At 43.4% G+C, this 22,669-nt stretch overlaps 1 protein-coding gene across 1 annotated transcript in view; it reads right to left on the reverse strand.

Annotated features, from left to right (window-relative positions):
• TMEM120A (transmembrane protein 120A) overlaps positions 1-20,598 on the reverse strand; it is a 256,419-nt gene extending 235,821 nt beyond the window's left edge. Inside the window, exon 1 of the mRNA XM_078679633.1 lies at positions 20,382-20,598. Within this exon, the coding sequence (XP_078535759.1) occupies positions 20,382-20,453 (72 nt within the window). The 5' untranslated portion in view covers positions 20,454-20,598. The remainder of the gene's footprint in view (positions 1-20,381) is intronic.
• Positions 20,599-22,669: the final 2,071 nt, after the last annotated feature.

The following is a 22,669-nucleotide window of genomic DNA, read 5'->3' on the forward strand; positions in this document are numbered from 1 at the left end:
AGAAAAGGTTGGGGACCCCAGTGTACAATCTAAAATACCGAACAGTACATCTAACAATATTCAATTTAAAATCATACAATAAAAAGTTAAGACTACTCTAATATTCGGAAACAATTCGCATAGTTTCTCTATTTAACAGTTTGACCCTACATTGGTAAAAGGAACAAATTGGTAACAACTGGAAGAATGATGACTAATACTAGTCCAACAGTACAAAGAAACTCAGAGTACAGAAATATGCACAAACTTTCTCACAATGTCCACTACTAGTACAATAGTACAACAACAGCAAAAATCAATAAAAGGTAAATATATGTTCAAATTCACATGGTCCATAAATCCTCACCATGTCTCAGCCAAATGTCAATAAAGTGACTAATAAGAGCTGTAGTTCAGGACTCATATGCATATCAATGTAATATAAATTCAATCCACAATAATTTTATAGCTACACTACTATGGTAAATGTTGCAGGGTTCCAATGTATGTTTAACTAATGAACATTAGAGGGTATACAATTAAAAATTACTTTGTCATTTCACCTATGACAAAGGGCTATAGCACACATAGTTGAGCATATTACATAGGCATGAACAAGGGTAAAACACCTATTGTGAGCTCTTACATGTACAGTGCAAAATAGCAGACAGTGCATGCTGTCCACCCCCCTCTCCACAATGTACAATTACAAAATTAACTTCCCTAGGTTTCAAGTTTAATTTCAAGTTTATTTTATTTAGCAGATTACTTAAATCCATTGCTACAAATAAGTCATTGCAAATACAAAAGTTAAAATCGATTAAAAGACATTATAATATTTATAGTCCATTAAAAAAACTAATTATTCTAGCAGCGTCCGTGTCTTTCCTTGTCTGCTGCAATGCTGATCTGATTTAGCATTTTCTTCTCCACTTTTCCTAAAAATTTCACAAACCTGCAGTTGAGCTGCGTGTCCCCAGGTGCAAAGCACGCTAACACGGCCTGTCTCAGTGCACAGATGCCCTCTGATTGAAAAGTGGTTTTAAAAGCGGTCTCCTTTCCTCTGTTAGATCTTTGTACGTACAGATGAGATGCAGCATATCGTCTTGCGCTGTCCCACACAGACAGCAGTTAGAATCAGATTGGTTTTTCAGCCAATGTGGAAAGTGCTTTGTGCATGGCAACAAGCCTAATCTATATTTTAAAATTTTGATTTTTAGATGTTTGGCGAAGCTGAAAGCTAAGTACTTGTGTGCAGCCTGAGAAGAATAGGTGCCCAGGGTCATCCAGCCATGCAACCTCTTGGTCAGGGCTGCCTTATCTTCAATCCAAGATTCCAGTTTTACAATTTGTAGCTTTTTTGAGAAGACAGTGACTTGTCGGAGTAGCCCAAAGTTTGGTAAGGCCCAGGATTGCCACACTAGTAGCTAAATATTTCGCTGCTGGAGATGACTGTTTCTGTTGTAGCTCAGTCCATTAGTGCCAGTTTAAGTTACCTGGTTTAGATTTCCTTACTCTGTCCCAGAAAATAACTGTTGCACCATTCCTTGCAATGGTCTGTTTTTCCACGCCAAACTCGAGCCTGATTTGTGCTGGAGAGACTCGTGTAGGGAGACCTAAGACCATTCTATATACTTTAGCAACCACGGTGTCCAAGAGCTTTGAATCCATTCCTCTCTGTGCCTCGCTCCTGTAGGTTATTGTGGAAAGAAGTTGTGCATTTATAACTTCAACCAAAGGGGCGAGTGAGGGGCCCGTTAATCTGGAGTTTAGGTTTCTCATTGAGACGGCTAAGGCTATGCCTTTTCTTTTAATTGCATCTCTTTGGGTTACAAAATGCCCGCCTTTATGAATGGTCACCCCCAGGTATTTATACTCTGAGACTGAATCTATTTGAATCTTATCCCAAAACCAGACAGGTATTTTCTTGAGGTTCTTTTTGATTGTCATGGTTTTGGTTTTCTCCAGGTTGATGGTTAAATCATTAGCCTCCGAGTATTGGAACGTGATGTCTAGAAGACACTGCAGACCCACCTTTGTTTGACTAATCAATACTAGGTCATCAGTGTAAAGCAGGCATGGTAGTACTAGATTCCCAATCTTTGGGGAGTGTGTGTTGCAGGCATTTAATAGTGGAATCAGATCTGCAAGAAACAGATTGATTAACGTTGGGGCCAGTACACAGCCTTGCTTAAGGCCTTTTGTTGCTGGAATTTTCCTGGATAGCATTGACCCGTCGCCGAGCTTTTCTTGCACCCAAGTTTCAGTGTGCAAGTTGATTAACAGGTTCAGTAAAGCCTGGGGGATGCCCCAGCCTGCTAGTTTCAACCAGAGTTTCTGTTGGTTCACATGGTCAAAGGTTGCCTGGTAATCGATAAAGCATAAATGTAGTGGCGTTCTTGTGGCTTCAGCCTTATCAATTAACAAAGCCATTGTTATTATATTTGTCAAGGTCCCCACGGATTTAGAGAAGACTGTTTGATTTAAGGGAATGATGGAGTTATCTTCCGCCCAAAGTTGCAGCTCGTCCAGCAGTGTCCCAGCAAAGTATTTTGCATTGTTGTCCAAGAGGGCGACTAACTGATAACTTTTGGGATGGGACTTGTCACCTGATTTAAAGATTGGTGAAATTATGGAGATGCGCCAAGAAGGAGGGAGTCGGCCTGTTGTTCTTTTTCCCAGAACAAAGGACTAAGAGCCTTTGCCCAGTATTCTATATTTTGTTTGTGGAGCACGGGTGGGATTCCGTTAGGCCCCGGAGCCCCTGCTTGCCTTCCCTTCTTGATGTACTTATTAATTGATTTTGTATGATCATTTAAAGGAATAAGAACCGGTGTTTCTCCTTCAAACAGTTCCTTAGAAATTACATTTCCCTCATTGGCTTGATGCTTTAAGGTCATATGCCGCTTTGTAGAGTCTATGCTAGTTTCAGCATGCGAAACAGTTCTTCCTTGCTTAAAGTGGGTTTCAAGGAAAGTGGCCCAGTCCTCTTCAGATATATTTGAAGACAGGCCCTCGTGCGTCGGGTGAGTAAATCTTTTTATAGTTTCCCAAAATCTCGCACTGTTTTTTAGTTTAGTGTCCGCATGCAATTTCGCCCATAGGGTATCCTCGTTGTTGTGCCTCGCTTCCCAGATCGCTCACTTTAAGCAAACTTTCTGTTGTGGCAATTCAACAAGTTTTGTGATGTCAGTTGGATACTGGCACACCTGCTGCAAAGAGTGATTGGTGCCTTTTTTTATGGATCTTATCTTACTCTTTTGTTGCATGGTAAAGTTAGCATGTCCCTGCTTTGAATTAGATTTGATTGGGGCGGAGAAAGTCGTAGCCAAGGCATGACTATAGTTTGTCCATTTCTCCATTTCATTGTCCCCTTCCTGTGATTCAAATAGAGCTTTAGCAGTTTCCTGAAAATGATCTTGCGATGCCAACGTGAATTTTATTTTCCTGAAGTTAATAGTTGCAGTTGTGCCAGGTAAGCCCTTCCATTTCGTAAATCCAGGGGTATTTGTGTGCAAAATAAGTTCCTGGGGCCGGTGATCGCTATCAGCTTTGTCTCCCATATTAAATGAAAGAATTTCTTTGAAGAGATTTAGGGACACAAAGGTGTAATCCAGCGTTGAATTTTTTGTTAAGGAATGATGAGTAAATGCAGGGGGTGTATCGCCTGTGATTCTTCCATTTGCTGCTCGCAGCATAAGATGTTCTACATCCTCTATAAGAAGCTGACTAATTTTAGAGGGAACTGCTGCTGAATTACTTCCCTGATGCGGTATGTTCCATAACCGGTTGTGTAAAGAGACTTCTTCTGCTTTTGATGAGCCAAGTAGATGATGTAAATTAAAGTCTCCTGTCAGTATCATGTCCGATGTATTGATTTCGCTCATACAAGACTCTACGAAGTTAACCAATTGCTTTGCATCATCAGATTTCCTGTTAGGATGTATGTATGTATTTATTATTATCATCTCTTTGTACCCATTCCATAATGGCCTTTTTATGGATGAGATTTTAAGCCAGTGTTAGAGCAACTTGATGGACTGAATTTGTGCCGATGTTGCTTACGTAAGTCGCCAGACCTCCCCGAGATGACCGAACCTTGCTCTTCTAAGAGCTGGGGCAAAGAACCGTAAATATCCTTATAGGTGTGGTGGATCCGTCAACCATGTTTCCTGGAGAGCAATGATGTGGAATGACTTTAGATAATTCATGGTGGCGCAGTCTGGCAACTTGCTATTTAACCCATTGATGTTCCAGGAGCATATCTGTAATAAGTTTATTTCACCTTCTAAGAGAGTATGCCTGCTGTCCTGTCATTTACTTATTTAATGCTTGGAGACTACCACTCTCATGGGCCATCCTTAGTCTTCAGAGCAGGGGTCTCGATAGGAATGATTCTGATGATGGCTCCCGTTGTCCTGAGACTGCCTCAAGTTGACCGGTGAGGGACCCCGTGCCCCTCTCAATATTGATTTAGAGGCGTTAGGCCGTTCTGGCACCCGACAATCCCCTTGGCTTTGTAGTAGAGGTGCTGGATAACCAGAAGAGGTGAAGGGTTTTAGTTCTATGCCCCAATTTTCAAATAGCGATGTTTCCAGTAAAATATTTTGAGCAATGAGTTCCGACCCCCATGTTGTCCGTGTGGACTCACCCCCCCCCCCCCCTTAGGCCTCCATGATTGATAAACTCTACCGAGTCCAAATCTTTTGAGTTTACTTCCCTTAGTGAGGGTATATGTGTAAATAAGCGAAGAATGTTACCGCGATTTAATATGTCATGAGCCCCTCTAGATCTGTATACTGGAACAAATTCTAATGTTTTCACATTCCTAATGGAATCTTTTACTAGATTATCACTTCGTGGTCTGTTAATGGACTCATGGGTGTTTGTGCTTACTTTAAATGACTTTACAATAGTTTCTGGCCTGCTCTGGGTATCTGGAGATGTATTTATGACAGCCCCAACACAGAGCTGCCTCGTAGATTCCGCGCAGGCGGACTCGGTTCTTAAAATCCCATGTTTAGGTTCTATATGTTCATCTCCTCCAATTTTGGTAGCAGAGATAGACAGATAGGTTGACGTCATTCCCATTTGCTGGTCAGGCTGGTTTCCAGAGATGGTAATTGTGGAAAATTTGTTGTCTTTAACCGTAGTTCCTGCAAATGATCGGTGGAGAAGAAGACCCTGTGTGATAGAATCTTTTGTTTTCGTTTCGTGTGGCAATGATTCATGTTCAACTTCTTCCCTGGGTAAATCGCAATCCTTGGGAGTTCGGGTTCTTCCTATTTTCCCTGATGGAGACTTGCACATCTCACAAGATATTTTCTGCTGGGAAAAGTCCTCATCTTGAAATTGATTTATGAGGTGGGTTTCTGTTCAGGAAGGATCTGATCCAAGTAGTACTTGTACCCTGAGTCCATCTTTTATCCAAAGTATTCATCTGCTATCATGCTGCCTGATCTCATCTTGGCAAACTCTGAATCCCACTTTCTGTTTGATAGCATTCGGTCACAGCTTCCACGGTACCAGGACCAACCTTGCTTGGTTCATTTCAAAGAAAACCCAAACTGTTAGTCATTTCCTAACAAGTGCCTGCCCAATACCTCCATCCCGGTAGCTTTCAGGTTTCTCGCCAGCCTAATCCAGTACACAAGTTTTATTTCAGCAAAGTCTGAGATTGTAGTAAGGTTAAGTTCCAAGTAAAAGGCAAGAATGGGGTACTAGGCCATAATCTTACATGCCTTGAAACATCTACTTGCCCGCTCGCTAATGCGAGTTACATTTTATCAGGACAAGCTGTTTTTAGGTCATAGTGACAGGTTCTGGAGAGAAAGCTCGAAGGGGAATAGAACAGATATTCTGTTCATTCTGAAAATAGATGAGCAGTATAGATGCCTTCAATTCATGTTTTCATCTTGTCATATTTGCTTTACGTTCAAAGACAGAGGTCAAATGTCTGCTTAGGTCTTCTTACAACTTGCTGCTTATTCTATCCTAGAGATTGGTGTTTTCCTTCTCTGACTGCAAAGTGAGAAGATTTTGTGAATTTAACTTTAGAAATATTTCAAAATATATCAGCATTTAGGAAGGCACATTAATTTTGCAAGTCTGAAGTCTGATGGAAACAAATATTGTAATAGACCCAAAACAAATCAGAAAACTTTACTTGGTGATTATCAAAAGACGAATATTTGCTGAAACACGATTTGAACACATTATTGACTGTACGTTATATAGTTTTATCAGTAAAACTGCAGGTAAATGAGAAATGTTGTGGCCATTTCAATGGAAAATGTGCTGTCTGTAAATGACAGCATACTAGCACATAAGGCTTTGGTAATATATTTATTGAAAGGGAGTGTTTTAAAACACGAAGTGATAAACCAACCTGTCCCTGCCCAGATGACAATGCTGACAGTGAACTAAGTGGCAAGTCTGGGGTTCATGTGTATCCTGTAAGTGGGCTAGATTCTTACAAGCGGAGCAAAAGTTTAATCACTTAAATCAAACTAAATTGTTTTTTGTACAGCAGACATGCTGAACTCACATATTTTAAGGAGCTCTCATATGTGATAATGAAGAAAAATGCAGCCGGGTAAAACAAAATATTTGTCTATGATCACACAGTTTGAGACCAGTTAATTGGTCATGAGCATTTTAGCTAGGTAAAATGTAGATTTTCCACAGCCTAGGTGGCCTGAAGAGCTTATACACATCCTTACCTTGCACCCTTTTCAATCAGGAATGTTTCACTGCATTCACCTGCAGGTTAGTAACACAATTTAGCTGTATTACCTGAATGGAGGCCCATTGTTATGCTCACAATTGAACTCTCGACTCCCTGCTCTTCTAGAGAGTGCCATAAATTTGTATGGTTAACAAAGTTGAGTGTTGACTTTAGTTCGACAAAGTTTAGACACAATGATGACCTTTTGACTAGCTAATATTTGTAGCAGATAATATATTGACATATGGATTGTTCTACAATTACTATCCTTGACCTGAAGTCGACCTGAATCTCGGACAGAACATCGATCTTGAACTCGGTTTGATAAGTCTTCACCAAATAATTTGCCAGCCCCATTCAGTAGGAAAATTGCCTCGTAGTTAAAAGGACAACCCCAAACACCCTTCTTAGATAATGGTATCAGAAGTAACCAGCCCTAAAGTATTGGGCTTGCCTGTGACAGATTTATAGGAACTCACTCTGGGCCAGGAGCTTTGTTCATCTTCATACTACACCTTTTCTACCATTACAATATTCAGTCAGTGAAGGCTGGTGACATTTGAAGGTGGTAAGGTGTAAACATTCGGGATGAGTGCCCTGGGGCGAGCGAGCCTTGTCATAAGAGGGGTTTGGGAGGGTTAGCCTACCCCCACCCCTAGAGAAAATTCTGACAAAAAGTGGGGTCAAATTGTGCATTTTCAAGGAAATTTAAGAAAGGAAGAAGCTTAGTAAAATACATAAAATGTTTCAATTCTGAAGTTGTAAGACTGTGAATTAAACATTACTGAGGCCTATAGAAGGGGGAGTGGTCTTCAGAGTGTCTCAATCATACCCATTATGCTCATTCTACGTTAGACATGCGCACCCTTTTCTCTTCACATCTTGTCCATCTACACCTCTTATCTTCAGCAGTCTCCTTTCACTGACTCCTGAAGGCACTTCCTCATGTCTCCTTCACTTCACAAACACACAACGCACCGACTCACCTGTAAGCACTGTATTTTCATTTACTTCTGCCTTCTAAATATTTACGAAACTTTGTACCTCATTTACACGCAGTTGCACAGAATCACAATTGCAACTGGAGTAAGTGACCATTGCTCTGTTTGTTTTTCAAAGAGGCCAAGAATTAGATGACCAAGTAATCTGAAAACCTTTTTGACCCACTGACAGGCACTGTGAGAAATCTGCACTGCTTTCAGCCTTTGCTCCAGAGCTCTCAATGGTGGCCCGTTAAAAATGCCTGAAGGTGAATCAGTTCAAAGTATGCACTATTCAAGGGAAAAGAGATTGCATGGCAACCCAAGGTCTGCAACCGAAAATTTCTGGTCTCAGAAATCCTTTGTTATTTTTATTAGATAAAAAACCTTACCAGGGCTCGAACAATCATAAAAATGTTACTAGTGCTGCAGGTCTAGTAACTTGAATAATCTACTCGACCTAACTGTAATGTACTTGACCTGGTCTCAAAATGTGTCATCCTAGGCAAATATTTTGTCTTATGGAGCCGCCTTTATCTTTATATCACCTAAGAGAGCACCTTCGAATATGTAAGTTCACTATTTCTGCGGTACAAAAAAACTTTTTATTTACTAGACTAAAATGTTTGCTCCATGTATAACAAGAATCAAGTCCATATATAGGGTACATATGATCCCTGGCTTTCCTCTTTGGGCCAGATGTACGACTGTTTTTTGCTGTCACAAACGGGAAATCGTCCAGTTTGCAAAAAAGTGTGGTGGTATATACAAATGCTATTAAAATAGTGTTTGCGAGTCGCCATAAGGAAGGGGTGTGCAAAGGGTGTCCCTTCCTAATAATGAGTCAGAATGGTATGTGCTATTGTTTTGCGACGGCCTTTGCGGTCGCAAAAATTCACAGTTTATCACCTACTCAAGGAATGGTATGACACTTGCAAACAAGAAGGGGTCCCCAGGGGACCCCTTACCCTTTGTGAATAGGTGTGACGCCTGCCTACTCAACAGCAGCAATTTCACATTGTTGCCAAATATTTTATACATATCACAGAGTTTGTTCAAGAAGACATACTTGGGCATTACTTATGCTTTTACAGTCCAGAAACTGGCTGCGTCCCATTCTTTTTTATTTAATAAGTTTCAGCGAGACCGGGGTACAGTCAATCCATTGAGGGAGATGTCAGGCCATTTGTGGTGTTTAAAGAGACTTTTTGTTTCTGAACTTGTATCTGATTTTTTTTTTTTTTATTACCGACTTAAGGGCCTGCCAATAATCAGGGCCACTCGCTCGAGGCCAGGGAGTCAATCACAATATATACAAAGACATGCACAGAGGAGACACGGGCAGCAGGAGTCTGTAAGCCCCGTCCTTTTCGGATTGGGGGCGTGTTTTTCTTTAGAGAAAGAAACAAAAAAAACACGGCCCTCAATCCGAAAAGGACGGGGCTTACAGCGAAAAGAGATCGTCACAGAGACCTCTTCTCCAATGGCTGGCCGCCGTTTAGGAGGCCAGCCAGTGGAGAAAGGGGCGAGTTTAAGCCTGGCTACTCTGAAACATCAGATCTCCCATGCGAGACTGCGCATGCGCAGCCTACGCTAGCCGAGACCTAAAAAACAATAGCGGATGGGAGCCTATTAGAGAACTTGCGGCCAGTCTCATTACTCCCCTATTTTTCAAAAATGGGTGAAAAAGTGGTCAATAGACAGCAGGAGGCCCATATAAAGAAAAACAACGTACTACATCCCAACCCAATCAGGCTTCAGACCAACTTACTCAACGGAGACGGCACAGCTATATGCTACTGAGTCAGTACGGAAGAGAGTGGATGAAGGATTGACAACGGCGCTGGTCTTATTAGACCTTAGCTCAGCTTTTGATACGGTGTCACATAAGTTGCTGGTGCACCGACTCAGAAGAGGGGGTGTAGAGTGGGTGGCCCTGGACTAGATGGTATCCTATTTGCAGGACCACAGTTTCCAAGTGGCACAATCTACGTATACCTCTAAACCTATTTCTCTAGCACAGTGGGTGCTGCAGGGCTCAATTTTGAGCCCAACTCTTTTCAATCTATATTTTGCCCCCTTGGCTGGGGTTGTAGAAAAACATGGTGTTACAACTGTGTCATACACAGATGACACACAGCTAGTGGTCACTGTGGCCCCAAACTCTGCACAAGAAGCCGCCAGCTTCGCAGACTGCATGAAAAATCTGGCAGGATGGATGACAGATAATTGCCTGAGCCTAAACGGTAATAAGAAGGAAACACTCCATCCATCTGGTCTTCGGCTTGGCGGCCAACAATTCTAGGACCAGTTCCAACCCCGAAGACTGAGGTTAGAAATCTGGGAGTACGGATAGATTCCAAACTGACTTTCGCGACCCAGATTAAGAGGTTGTCAGGAAGATGTTTCGCAATCCTGAAGATACTCAGAAAAACCCTGGACATTCTACCTTTGTCTGCAGCAAGACTAGATTATGGAAATGTGTTGCTCCTGGGCACAACCAAAAAGGGATTGCAAAAGCTGCAATCTATCCAGAATGCAACAGCTCGACTAGTGCTGAACTTGCCGAGACGAGCGTCTTCCAAGAATGCACTGGAGACACTGCACTGGTTGCCTATTCAGAAACTCATCACATTTAAGGCATTATGTTTCGGCCACCGCATCTTGCAAGGTAAATGCACCACATTCCTACAGAACTTATTTTCACCACGGATAGTGCCTCAATCTCTTTGGATAGCGACATGGGATCTGGTGAGCAGGAGACGGTCCAGAAAAACCCAAAACTGAAACAGAAGATCTCCGCCATAGAGTTGAAAAATCCCATGTCAAAAAATAAGAGCAAAGCGAAACGCAATTTGAGAAAAAGGAACCTGGCCAGAGTGTCTCACGGTGTCCCAGTGAAATCAGTCGCTAAGAAACTCGACTGGGATAATACTTTGGAATGCCATGTAACGGACACGGGTGGTCCTGTAACCACAAATTTCGGGAGTCATGATGCTAGTCTTCAAGGGTCTGAGGGTGGTGCCTCTAACTTTGAAGTTCTGCTCTCTACTTTAAAACAGATCCAGGACGAGGCTCGAGCTGAGAGCCAAAGAGCAAGTAGAAGAGCAAAGCAGGCGAACAAAAAAATCCAGTCTTCACTCCATAAAATCAATAAAATGTATGAAGAAGTGGTCGGGAGAGTATCAGAGGTGGAGGACAGAACGGGAAGATTAGAAGATGATTTTGTAAAACTACAGGAAACTAAGAGAGATCAGGATAAAACAACAGCGGATATGCTCTGGAAGCTGGAGGAATATGAAAACAGACAAGGCGCAACAACGTTAGACTACTTGGGGTGCAGGAAGAAAAAGAGGGGGGGGGATGTGCGGGGGGTTGTTGTCGAACTACTGAAGGGTGCTTTCCCAGAGATGGCTTCATGGGATTGGGAACATGAGATACAACGGGCACACCGGTTTCCGATGGGGCGGAAGGATTCACATGGTAAGCCTCGTGCTATACTGATATACATTGGAAATTTTTTACTACGTGAGGAGATTATCAGCAAAGCAAAACCTCAGGCTAAGCGCACATATAAAGATATTGTTTTCTTTACCCGCCCGGACTTTTGCCATACCACGGTGGAAAGACGATGGCGGATGAGACAGATGATTACTCCATTTCAGAATGTTGGTTGTGAGGCTTATCTTATGTTCCCGGCACGACTGAAAGTTGGTTTAAATGGAAATTTTAAGATATTCTATTCTGAAATTGCTGCACAAGAGTATCTTAGTCTTTTGCGAGAGACAAGAGGTCAGCGGAAAGAACAACGCAAGGACCCTGAGGAATATGACTCCCAAGTGGTTGCTATTAGAGATGTTACTCGGAAGAAGTAGTAAAAGGAAGTGACTAATTCAGTTCGGGTAACCTAAAAAAAAAAAAAAAAAAAAGGAATGCTGAACAACTAGATGTTGTGTTTAGATAACTTACTTCTCTTTATGTGGGTTGGGAACGGGGTAGGCGGGTATTGGTGGGTATTGGGGGGGTCACTAGTCAATAGTCTTGGGTGATTTGGGAAATATATGGGATTTAACAATAATTCAGGGGGAGCACTACAAGTGAGAATTTATGGTTTATGAGAATCGGGGGGAGTGAGGGTGCGACATCCTGTAGGCATCGATGGTCAGATATAGGTCCCTTGGACCTATTTGCCTGTAGGGGGGGGTGGGTTCCTGTGGGAGGGCTGTCTGGGGTGGGGGAGGGGGGGTGCCTGGGCAGGGCACACGGGCTTTGGAACTGGTTTGGTTTATGAGTAATTAGTATCACATTGGAAGTATGATGTCGGGTATGGAATTGATTGGACCGAGACCATCAAAACAGGAGTTCTCCAAATAGAAGTAATCAAGAATAAACCTGGCAGATTGGTAATTATAAATGAGCAGTCAATCGGTAGCTTATTAAAATACAGATATGTCCATTAGGTTCCTCACATGGAATGTTTGTGGGATGAATGAGGCTCAAAAAAGACAAAAGATAGCAGTTCGATTGCGGCAAATGAACGTAGACTATATATTCTTGCAAGAAACACATATAATGAGTTCCCAGGAGTTTTGTTTAAATCAATTAGGGTTTCATTTATTGGCAATGTCTAAGCAAGGGACGAAAAATAGAGGGGTAGCCATTTTCTCAAGAAGTAAAAGGTGGTAACTGGTAAGAAATTAGAGGATCAATGGGGCAGATGGGCTATGGTAGAAGTTTTAATAGAGGGAGTATGGACCACCTTGGTTGTAGTCTATGGCTCAACCCAAGATGATCCAGAAATCCTGCAGTTCTTAGATGCTGAGTTAGCAGGTTGGCCCCCTCAGGTTATTATAGGGGGCGATTTAAATATCAATGGGGCGGATGGGCTGGGGATAAGACAGATTGGAAGTTATAGAGGCAGGAAAAAAAGAGTACATAAGGCATTGATAGAACTTTTAGAGAATAATTTCCTGCAAGATGTCTGGGGAAGAATTAGACCGGATCAAACAGGTTTTACGTATTATTCTGCACCACATCGTATATGTGTCCGTCTAGACTATTTCCTGATATCTAATGACTTAATGACGAGTGTAGAAATTGACAGGCTCCCACGTATCCTCAGCGACCATAACCCCTTAGTGCTGACAATGAAGTTAGTAAGCAAACTAGAGTAAATAGGGTTTGGACCTTCGAAAGACGGCTCCTTATGGACAACGATTATGTACAACATATGTCCAAATGGATCTGTGAGTTTTTTGAGAACAATAGTGGGAGCGCCCCGGTGGGAGTTATATGGGATGCCTTCAAGGCTGGTGCTCGTGGCGAAACATGTAGTTTCAGCATTTATAAACGAAAGCTAGAACGAACTAGGTATAATGACATCGAGAGGGCTGTTTTAGAGGCGGAGGAATCCCTCCACGAATGTGTAATAAAAGGTGAACCGACAGAACAACCAATTATAGATCTGATGAAAGCAAAAAGTGAAGCGGAGGAAGATGTGGCAAACAAGGCAGCCCAATATTATACTATTAGAAGGGAGAGATGTTATGAGTTCAGTGAAAAGGTTGGACATATTCTTGCCACACGTACTAGACAGATAGCAGCAGATGGGACAGTGAGGGAGATTAGGGATGAAAATGGAAGGCTACACTCATATTCAGAGGAAATTAGGGAAGTCTTTAGGAAATTTTATCAAGCACTCTATGATGATCAAAGCCCCAGTAATATTGAAGAGATAGGTGAGTATCTCCGGAATATACCAGCCGAGAGGATTTCTAACGAAGAAGCAGAAGGATTAGAGAACCTTCTGGATTACACTGAAATTGAAGAAGCTATGGGCAATCTCCCCTCAGGAAAGGCTGCTGGCCCGGATCAACTACCCTTAGAGTTTTATAAAACGTTTTGGGGGAGTCTAGGGCTGAACCTAATTAGAACGATACACGCTGCCCAGACGGGGGAGTCTATCCCAAAATCTTGGGGTGGAGCAGATATTGTTCTAATACTGAAAAAAGGGAAGTTGGCGACTGAGCCTGGGTCTTATAGACCAATCACGTTGATGAACAATGATACGAAAATATATTCAAAAGCCCTCGCAATAAGATTTGCAGGAATAATAGGCGCCCTAGTTAGTAGTAATCAGCACGGTTTTATTCCCGGAAGAGGGACGACACACCACACCCAGAAAGTAATAACTCTGTTTGATGCCGCCGAGGTCACAGGAGACCCGATGTCCGTAATGCTGTTAGACGCGGAGAAGGCGTTCGATCGGGTCTCCTGGGACTATCTGTGGCTCACTTTAGCAAGAGCTGGGATTAGGGATGGTTTCGTTAAAGCTCTACAGACCTTGTATAGGGATCCTGTCGCGGCATTAAGAGTAAATGGGGGTGTTACGGGTCAATTTCAAATCAAGAGAGGTACACGCCAGGGGTGCCCTTGCTCCCCGTTACTATTCGCCATGTATATGGACCCACTAATTCGCGGGATAGAGGCATCTGTAGATATTACTCCATTAAATACGTTATTGGGACCGTGTAAGATTCTTGCCTATGCTGACGATGTGGCAGTGATAACACCAAACCCCACGGAGGCTATTGAGTTGCTAGAGGCTGAGGCTTATAGATTTGGGCGAGTCTCAGGATACGCCCTAAACACCTCAAAGACACAGATCATTAAAAACTCTCTGACTGTCTGTAATGATACTCGAGTGGTTCAGGACGGGATCTATCTAGGTATTAATATATCAGCGGATCTTGACTCCTTGGTGGAAAAGAATATTGCCCCGATAATAGGCAAAGTAAAGAAAGACCTGGATCGATATGAGAATCTCCACCTTTCACTAGTAGGACGAGTTAATATTATCAAAATTTTTGTATGTTTTTAGAGCAATCCCACTTTTAGTCGACAATAAGTGGTTTAAAATCTGTGAACAAATGATTAACCGTTTTATTTGGTCAAAAGGTAAGACGCGAAGGGCACTGAGGTTTATGTCGCTCCCGCGGGAAAGAGGTGGTTGGTCACTACCGGATTTAAAGCTCTATTATTGGGCGGCCGCATTGCAATGTATGGTGGGCTTGATTGGGGGCGCAGAAATGGAGGGGTGGGATAAGTTTGGTTCACTTGCTATCTATGGTTTGGTTTTGGGCTCTAATGCTGAAAATGTATTTTTGAGATTTACAGAGGGAAGCTATTACAAAAGAACGCGATTTAAGACAGTAATGGCTGCTTTTAATATATGGAAAGGATTCGCTAAAAAGCTGGGAATTGGGAAATATAATGCTTACACTAGACTAAAGGACAACCCTTCCCTTTCCATTGAGGTTTTCTCTGGAGTGGTTTTTCAGGAATGGGAAAGGCGGGGGATAAAGAAATTTGGAGACATGATGGGACTTCAAGGCATATTACAATTCAAGGAATTGCAAACTATATATGCGTTGGATACAAAACATTTTTTTAAATATCTCCAAATAAGAAGCTGTATATTAAAGAAACAAGGGGGTACATTGGGTTTTGACAGAAATACGGTGATGGATTTAATAGAGGGCGGACGGGACTGCACTATCAAGAGGTTTTATTTAGAAATGACAAATTTAAAGAAAGATGATTTAGAGAAATGGTCAGAAAAATGGTCTATAGATTTAGACATAGGTAGGGAAATCTTCACTGAGTCTTTAGAAATGGGGAGCAAAACGCTGTGTTCTTCGTCTCTTCAAGCCCAACATTATAAGATGCTATACCACCTATATTATACACCTGCTAAGATTGCCCAGTGGGGTGGTTTATCTGGCACTACTTGTTTTAGATGTGGCAGTACAGATGCTGATCAGTTACATATTTTTGCAACATGTCCACATCTGAATAAGTTGAAACAGGATATCGCAAAAAATTTTCAGAATGCACTATCTATTACAATAGAGTTAACACCAGCTACTATGTTACTAGAGATCAGTAATGATGGGCAGTCGAGCTTCAGAAACTTTATATTTGTAGCAATGGCGATCTACAGACTGTTAGTAGCTTCCGCGTGGCTTGACCCCAATCCTCCATTATATCATCAATGGTTAGGCAAAGTATTCTCAATACAAAAACTGGAAACAGCTATATATGCTAGGAAGGGAAGGAAGGGCAAGAAACTGGGCATGCAAATATGGGGTCCTTTTATTGGATGGAAGCTAGGTACCGACTGTTAAAATATTAAGAACCTGTTTAGATATATATTTGATTCTGATTGTATATTTCTTTTTGTTCCATTGTTTTGTAATTACTGTGCCCTGCTCATGATATAATGAAAAATGGAGAAAAAAATCTTCGATAAAATTTTTTTTTTTTAAAAAGAACTTATTTTCACCTTATAAGACCGAACGCCATCTAAGATCCACAGGAACACATCTGGTTAAAGTCCAAAGGATCAAAAAAAGCACGCATGGGAGCCAGATCTTTCAGCTACCTGGCAGCAAAAAGCGGGAATGCCTTACCCTTGTCCCTCAGGGAGGAGCCATCTGAGAGCAGTTTCCCATAAATAAATATAGATTTTCTTCCATACTATTGTTGTTATGTCTGTTTGTTTTATGCTTTTATTTGTTCTAGGGAGGAATGTGGTGTCGCGCATGTGTGACAACATGATGTAGTCCATCACCCACCTGCTTTCCCCCACTGCCCAGACTTTTATGGTTGCATCTGGTGAAGTTTTAGAAGTAAATAAAAGGGGCTTTTCAAACCAAGGAAGGATAGGGGGGCAGCCGAGCAAAGCATAAGCCATGTCTGGGAAATCTACCCACCTACTAGCACTCTTGGTGAGAACCAAACAAGCTCTTCTTTATTTGAGCATTAGTATGATCGGGCTGGGGAGGGGGGGTCTGATAGAGCTGCAGAAAGTGGAGGAAGCGGATATTATTAAAGTGGCAGAAGGTCCTATTCCATGGATTCCCCCTACTGATATCACAAGCAAGCCCAAACAACCAAGGGAGTTCTGCCTATGTGTAGACATGAAGTTAACGATCCTTGTCATTAAAGGGGAACAACATCTCAACCCCATGGTAGACAATATTGCAGATGATCTCCACGAAGCATGTTGGTTTTCCAAGATACACTTCCGGTCAGGCTACCATCAGTTCCACCTACACCCAGAGCTCATATTGATCTGCACAGCTACAAGCGGCTAAATTTGGTAGTTCCAGTGCCGCCACAAATGTGGAAAGGGAATTAGTCAGGGCTTCTAGAATTCCTGCACATTAGAGATGACATTTTGAAAACGTGACCACATTTGAAGGGCATTAGCAAATATTGAGGAAGATGCTACAGAGGCTGGAGGATGGTGGCCTGACACATTCATCATGCCAAGTGAGTTTCTATAGCCATCCATTAGTTTCTCTGGATATCTATTCTCTATAAAGGGAGTGGCTTTCAACCCAGAGAAGGTAGAGGACATTAAAGCAGTTAATCTCCAACCTCCATTACTGAAGTATGAAGTTTCCTTGGTATGGTAAATTGCTGCAGGCGTTTCATCTGAAACCTCACTACCCTGACTGCCCCTCTGAGATACTTGCTGAAACCACAAGTCCCTGGGTGAGGGGTGACATGCAAGAGGAAGAGTTCATCAAGACCAAGGAAGTACTGTCCGCAGACATGACTCCTCCTTACTTTGACCCCACTAAGGCTTCACAAATACCTGTAGATGCTAGCCCCATGGTGGCTAGAAGCCTTTCTCTCCCACTGTGGGGAGTGAGCCCCAAAAGCCTATGCCAGCTGAGCACTCACCCTGACAGAACAGTGCTAATTACAAATGGAATAGGAGGCCAAAAGGGTACATTGGGGCTGCTGCCATTTTCACCTGTACGTCTACGGCTATCCCTTCATTGTAAGCACTGACCACAAACCCTTTATATTGCTGTTTAAACCCCCTCCACGTATTAAAAAGTGGGTGCTGCAGCTCCAAGATTACTTCTTTGACACTATATACCAACTGGGACCATAGACCCTATAGATTACCTTTCTTGACAGCCCTGAGCTGCCAAGTTGGCAGACGAGCAAGGTTGCTTGTTTGAAACATTTCTTCTACAGAGGACCCTGAAGACTGATGTCTTGAGCGTGATGGAACCAGTGGAAGGGATCCCGCGACTAGTGGGGCCATTGAAAACATGCAGAGTCGGGTTCCGAGGAGTGCGTCTTCAAAGACCAAACCGAATGTCCCTACTGATACTAGTCCTGCGGCCTCCAAGTGAGAGTGCTGAGAGACGCTAGTGGGAGACATCACGCTTGCTATGACCAGAGGGCCATTCTCCGGCCGACTGTGAAATACAGTGATTATGTGATGTTTTGAAGAGTTGTGTATTGGTTGCATTTTGTTGTTTTAGGAGGGATGTTCTATAGTAGGGTGTTGGTATGTTGGGCACAGGGTCCAGTAGAGTCCCCCTGTTAATCTGGTGTGTGGCAATGGTTGGATACGGGATATGGGAGGGGGGTGTTCGGGCACAGCATCATGGGGGGAATCAATAATTAAAAATAAGAATAAAACCGATCTTTCTGCCGGCGCGCATGGAGAAGTGTAGAGTGCACATGACTGGTTTGGGTGGCCAGAGAGGGCCGACCTAACCACTCATGAGCATTCATGAATGTGCAAACCATTCCTGCCCTGCCCCGGCAGCTCCGTCTCACCCGCCCGCCCATATTGCAGAAAGAAACATAAAACGGTAATAACCAAAAGTTACCATTTTATACGAGAAAGCAGTGGGGCTACGCTCCTCTGCCCTAGTGGAGGAGCCGCCCCTGTGTGTTCCTCTCCAGAGTGGGGTGTTGGAGTACAACATATATGCCAACAGACCAGATTCAGGCAGGAGACCCACGCTTTTCAATACCAAAAATGGCTTTGATTTCACTTTCTGCCACCTGAAACTGTTTGCATACAAATTGCGTGTTGTAGCACCCCTGCTCTAGGGACACAAAACAAGCTACTTCTCACTAGCCATAAGGGGATTTTTCATATTCCTAATATTTTATAAGTCCTAGACCCTTCTTGGTGTGATTATACCTTTAAAATATTTTTAGCAACAAGTATAGGCATTACCTCCAGTGTTAAAAATGGCAAACCCCAGCACTTTTTTCTGACAAAACAGGAGAATCTTAAGAAAAGCTACCAACAGAAAGGCAGCCCTGCCAAGTGTCACGCATCTAGGGTTAAACTAACGCAAATTAGAATATTTGCACCTTATCATATAATGTGCACTCAACTGAAAGATCCCTTCCCAGAACCTCTTCATTTGGGCACTGTATAGTGGACACGCTCTCTGTGCCTCATGCACGCTATTGCTCATGCTGGATTGTGACTATTGGTACCAGTACATGCCAATGAACAGGACCTCGCTAAGAACCAGGTACCACGCCACACACTGCAGCAGCTGGGGTGAGCCTTGTCTGATCGTCTCTGAGAGATATGTGGCAATTTAGTACTGTAGTCACATAATGACTCCAGACATCTGTGCCCTTTCACATTTGGGCATTTGCCTCTCGTGACCCGATGCAAATACTCTGCAGGTTTTTTTCCTGTCTCAGCATGCCATACACCTCTAGATCTGCCTTTCTCCCTGCCAGCCTGTAGATAAAAGAGATAGTTTCAAAACGATTGGCGTATCAGTAGAGCGATCATTTGGCAAACTCAGTTTATAGGAGGAGGCTGGCTGTGCAGTGCAAAAAGCACTTTGATACCAGTGCAGTATAAGGAACTCAGGCAACATATCTCGACTCATTTCAATTACAATAGCTCCGAGATGGCTGTGTTAGGTTTGACACCTTCATCCAGACCTGTACAAGGGTTTTTAAATAGTATCACTTGGCGCTTTAGATAGTTAATGTCAAATTCCTAATTGAAAAGTTAAACTACAAGTCCTACAAGGCAATGACTGTGGACCGAAAATTCAGAACTGGCAACATGTCGTGGAAATAATAGCCACTTCAAGCTACATATCGTTAATTCAAAAGAGTTTGTGATTTATTAACTACATGAAATTAAGCAATGGAAAATTAATTAGCTACAGTAAATGCTATTCATTTAATATTGCCCTAAAAATTCCTGAACTCCGCAGTTAGTGCTGGCCAAGCAAAGCAGTTAAGGTCGGCAAGTCTTTGAGGGTTATGGTGGTAGGTGCCCTTGATGGAAATGTTAACTATTGTTGGACTGCTGAATTGTCTATACCAAAGTTCATTTTTGTTATAAGTATAGTTTCTGCTGCTGTTAAGGTAAATCCTCTACTAAGGGGACAGAGATTATATCAGGCGGTGGCAATACCTGCTACTTGTGGCTGAAACGTCCCTGCTTGGGTACAGCCCATTAACAACATTTGCTACACGGTGTCACACAAAATGTCACACATGAGACTAGGAACGTCACACATACGCTCATTACAAACCGAGAAATGTCACAGATACGCAGACTGGAACCTTGGCAGTGTTGGGAAGGTAGAGCTGAAAGCACAAATATGTGACATCTATAAACAAAATACAGAAGCGTAGGCATGTCGTTTAGCCAATCCGCGTAAACGAGAGGTACTTCCAATGCGCAGGTAAGATATTCCACCAATCAGCTTTTCAGAGACGAGGTTTCAAAGTGCAGACAGACGATTCAACCAATCAGGGCATCGGGGAGGAACTATTTTGACAGGTAGATGCGCTCTGCTGCAGCAGGCTGCAGGGTCGCGTTAACCCACCTGAAGCTGCTGGTAGTTGTCTTGCAGCTCCTCCCAATCCCGTGCGCACTCGCGCATGGATGTAGAGGTCATGGCGGCGACTGCCCTAGCTCGTCCTCCCTGCCCTCCACAGCTCCGCAACCCTGATCTCTTCCGGGAGGCTGTGCGGAACCAATGGCCGAGAAAGAAGAGAGAGCGAGCGAAAGTGGCCGACGTCTTCTCTCCCCGCCCATTAATGACGTACAACAATACGAAGGTCGAAGAGGGAGGAGCATAGGGGTGAATTTCTCAAGCTCGGTTGGTTAATTGATTTAGGTCACGTGACGATAACTGAAAGCCAGAAGAAGAGTAAATTGAGCAAGTTGCCACTGTGGTTTTGTCGTGGGTTATTTAATACATTAGCATAGCTGCCAAGGTTTCAGATTGCGAAGTGTGACATTTTCAACGACTATGAGTGACACTTTCTCACAAGCAAAATCAAGCAATGAAGACGAGGGACAAAAATACATGTCAGAAATTACACCCATTTGAGCAACAAAAAACTCGTAAGAATACCGTAAAACATCTGCAAAGCACTACAATTGGAAGGGCACTAACCTAGTGCCCTTGTAATTGGTGGGGGTAAAAGTGTTTTCTACTTATTCACTGTGTTTCGACTTGTTGTTTTGCATTTTGGTACTATTAATAACAGCAAACATTAGAATGCAAAGAAAATTCCAGCCCTGGGTGAAACATTCAGACCAGATAATGAACATAGTGCAGTCTCTCGTGCACTGTTTCTCCCACAACAGACATCCGATGAAGAAAGTACATTTTATTGGAGGCAGTACAGCATTTCTGGACACCACTTAACTTGAAAAACTAAGGTGTTATTTCAAGCAGGCATAGCTATCGTTCATTGCAAAGTGAACCGACAAAGACCACCGGGACTCGCACCTCTCTGCTGCATGCTGAAGTAGCTTGCTAAGTGAGGGCGCGCGTGCTGCAGAGTCAGAGGCCCTGTGCAATGAGGCAACATATCCATACAGAGGAAGCTATCTACCGTTAATAGTTGCGCATGGCCAGTAAAGCGCTTAGGCACACTTACTTTATTTTGAAGACTGGACAGGTGCAGTCCATCAACAGGAGCACCTCGAGGGCATTGGGACCCACCTGACGGACCACCGCTCCCGGTCTACACTCTCTGGTGGCCCCACCACGCGCCTCAATGCACGGAGCGCGAGTTGCCCGGTGAGGGAGAGGTCCGCATCCAGAATCAACCTCGGTCTTTCCCGCACTAAGGACGGCGGTGACCAAAATCAAGTGGCTGCTCCCGTTATGAGCCGACACCCGCCGCAATCTGCGCCTATGTTGTCCAAACACGGGCACATTTGTGGTGCGGAGATCGCGTTACTTTAAGGTGTTTTGCTGGGTCCTACGGCCGCCAGGGAGACGTCACTCCTCGACCGCGGCCTCACGAGCCTGCTTAGCCTGCTGTGCATTGCGGGCCCGTCTTGTGAGAGATGGGCCCGCGAGGAAGGCGGCAAAACTGCATCTGGGGGCCTTGCAGACCGTAAGGAGGCAATGATCCTCTGAACCTTAAGGCTATGGTTCCCCGCGCTTGAGTACAGGGCAACTGCGAGGGGCGGCCCCTGCCTGCCGCACGCTCACCGGATGCTGAGTTCCGGAGAGAGATGGAGGCGGGCAGAATTTCAATGCAGCAAGATGTAACATTGTAGCAGCCAGTAGTGAAAATTATTAACTGTTTACTGAGCCTGCTGCTGACTGTTAGGTCCGGGGAGCAGCAGAACCGACACACAGGTGTCACAGGCGCCGGCGCGTGCTAGCAGCCTGGCATGCTGGTACAGCACTTGACACGACAATGGCATTAAAATAAATGCGTGACAATGCATTTCAGTGCGGTGTTGCGGAACACCACACTGAAATGCGTTACTGTCACACCTGATGCGTGATACTTGGCAGGCATGCATTAGAGTCGAGCCGAGGTACTTTCTTGGAATAGGTTTCTTTTAAGGCAGTGGGGACTTGATTTTCATACTGTTTTTGACGACGTTTCAGCAAATTTAGTCGCAGGGTTTGTTGTAAGTACGGTTTGGCTTTTGAGACATACAACTCGTTTGTTTGAAATGCAAACTCCATATTGGAGGACGAGTGAACAAACTAACAAGGAAAGCACCTGCAAGGTCTGGCTGGGCTCTTTAGAGCCTGTACACGCTCCCAGCCCTAAAAATATTTGGCATCATATAACAACGTTAACATACAATACTATTGGTGAGCCAATTGACAGGTCACTGAAAGTACACTTTAAA

This window comes from Lissotriton helveticus, chromosome 3_1 (assembly GCF_964261635.1).
Source record: "Lissotriton helveticus chromosome 3_1, aLisHel1.1, whole genome shotgun sequence".
Lineage (NCBI taxonomy): Eukaryota > Metazoa > Chordata > Amphibia > Caudata > Salamandridae > Lissotriton > Lissotriton helveticus.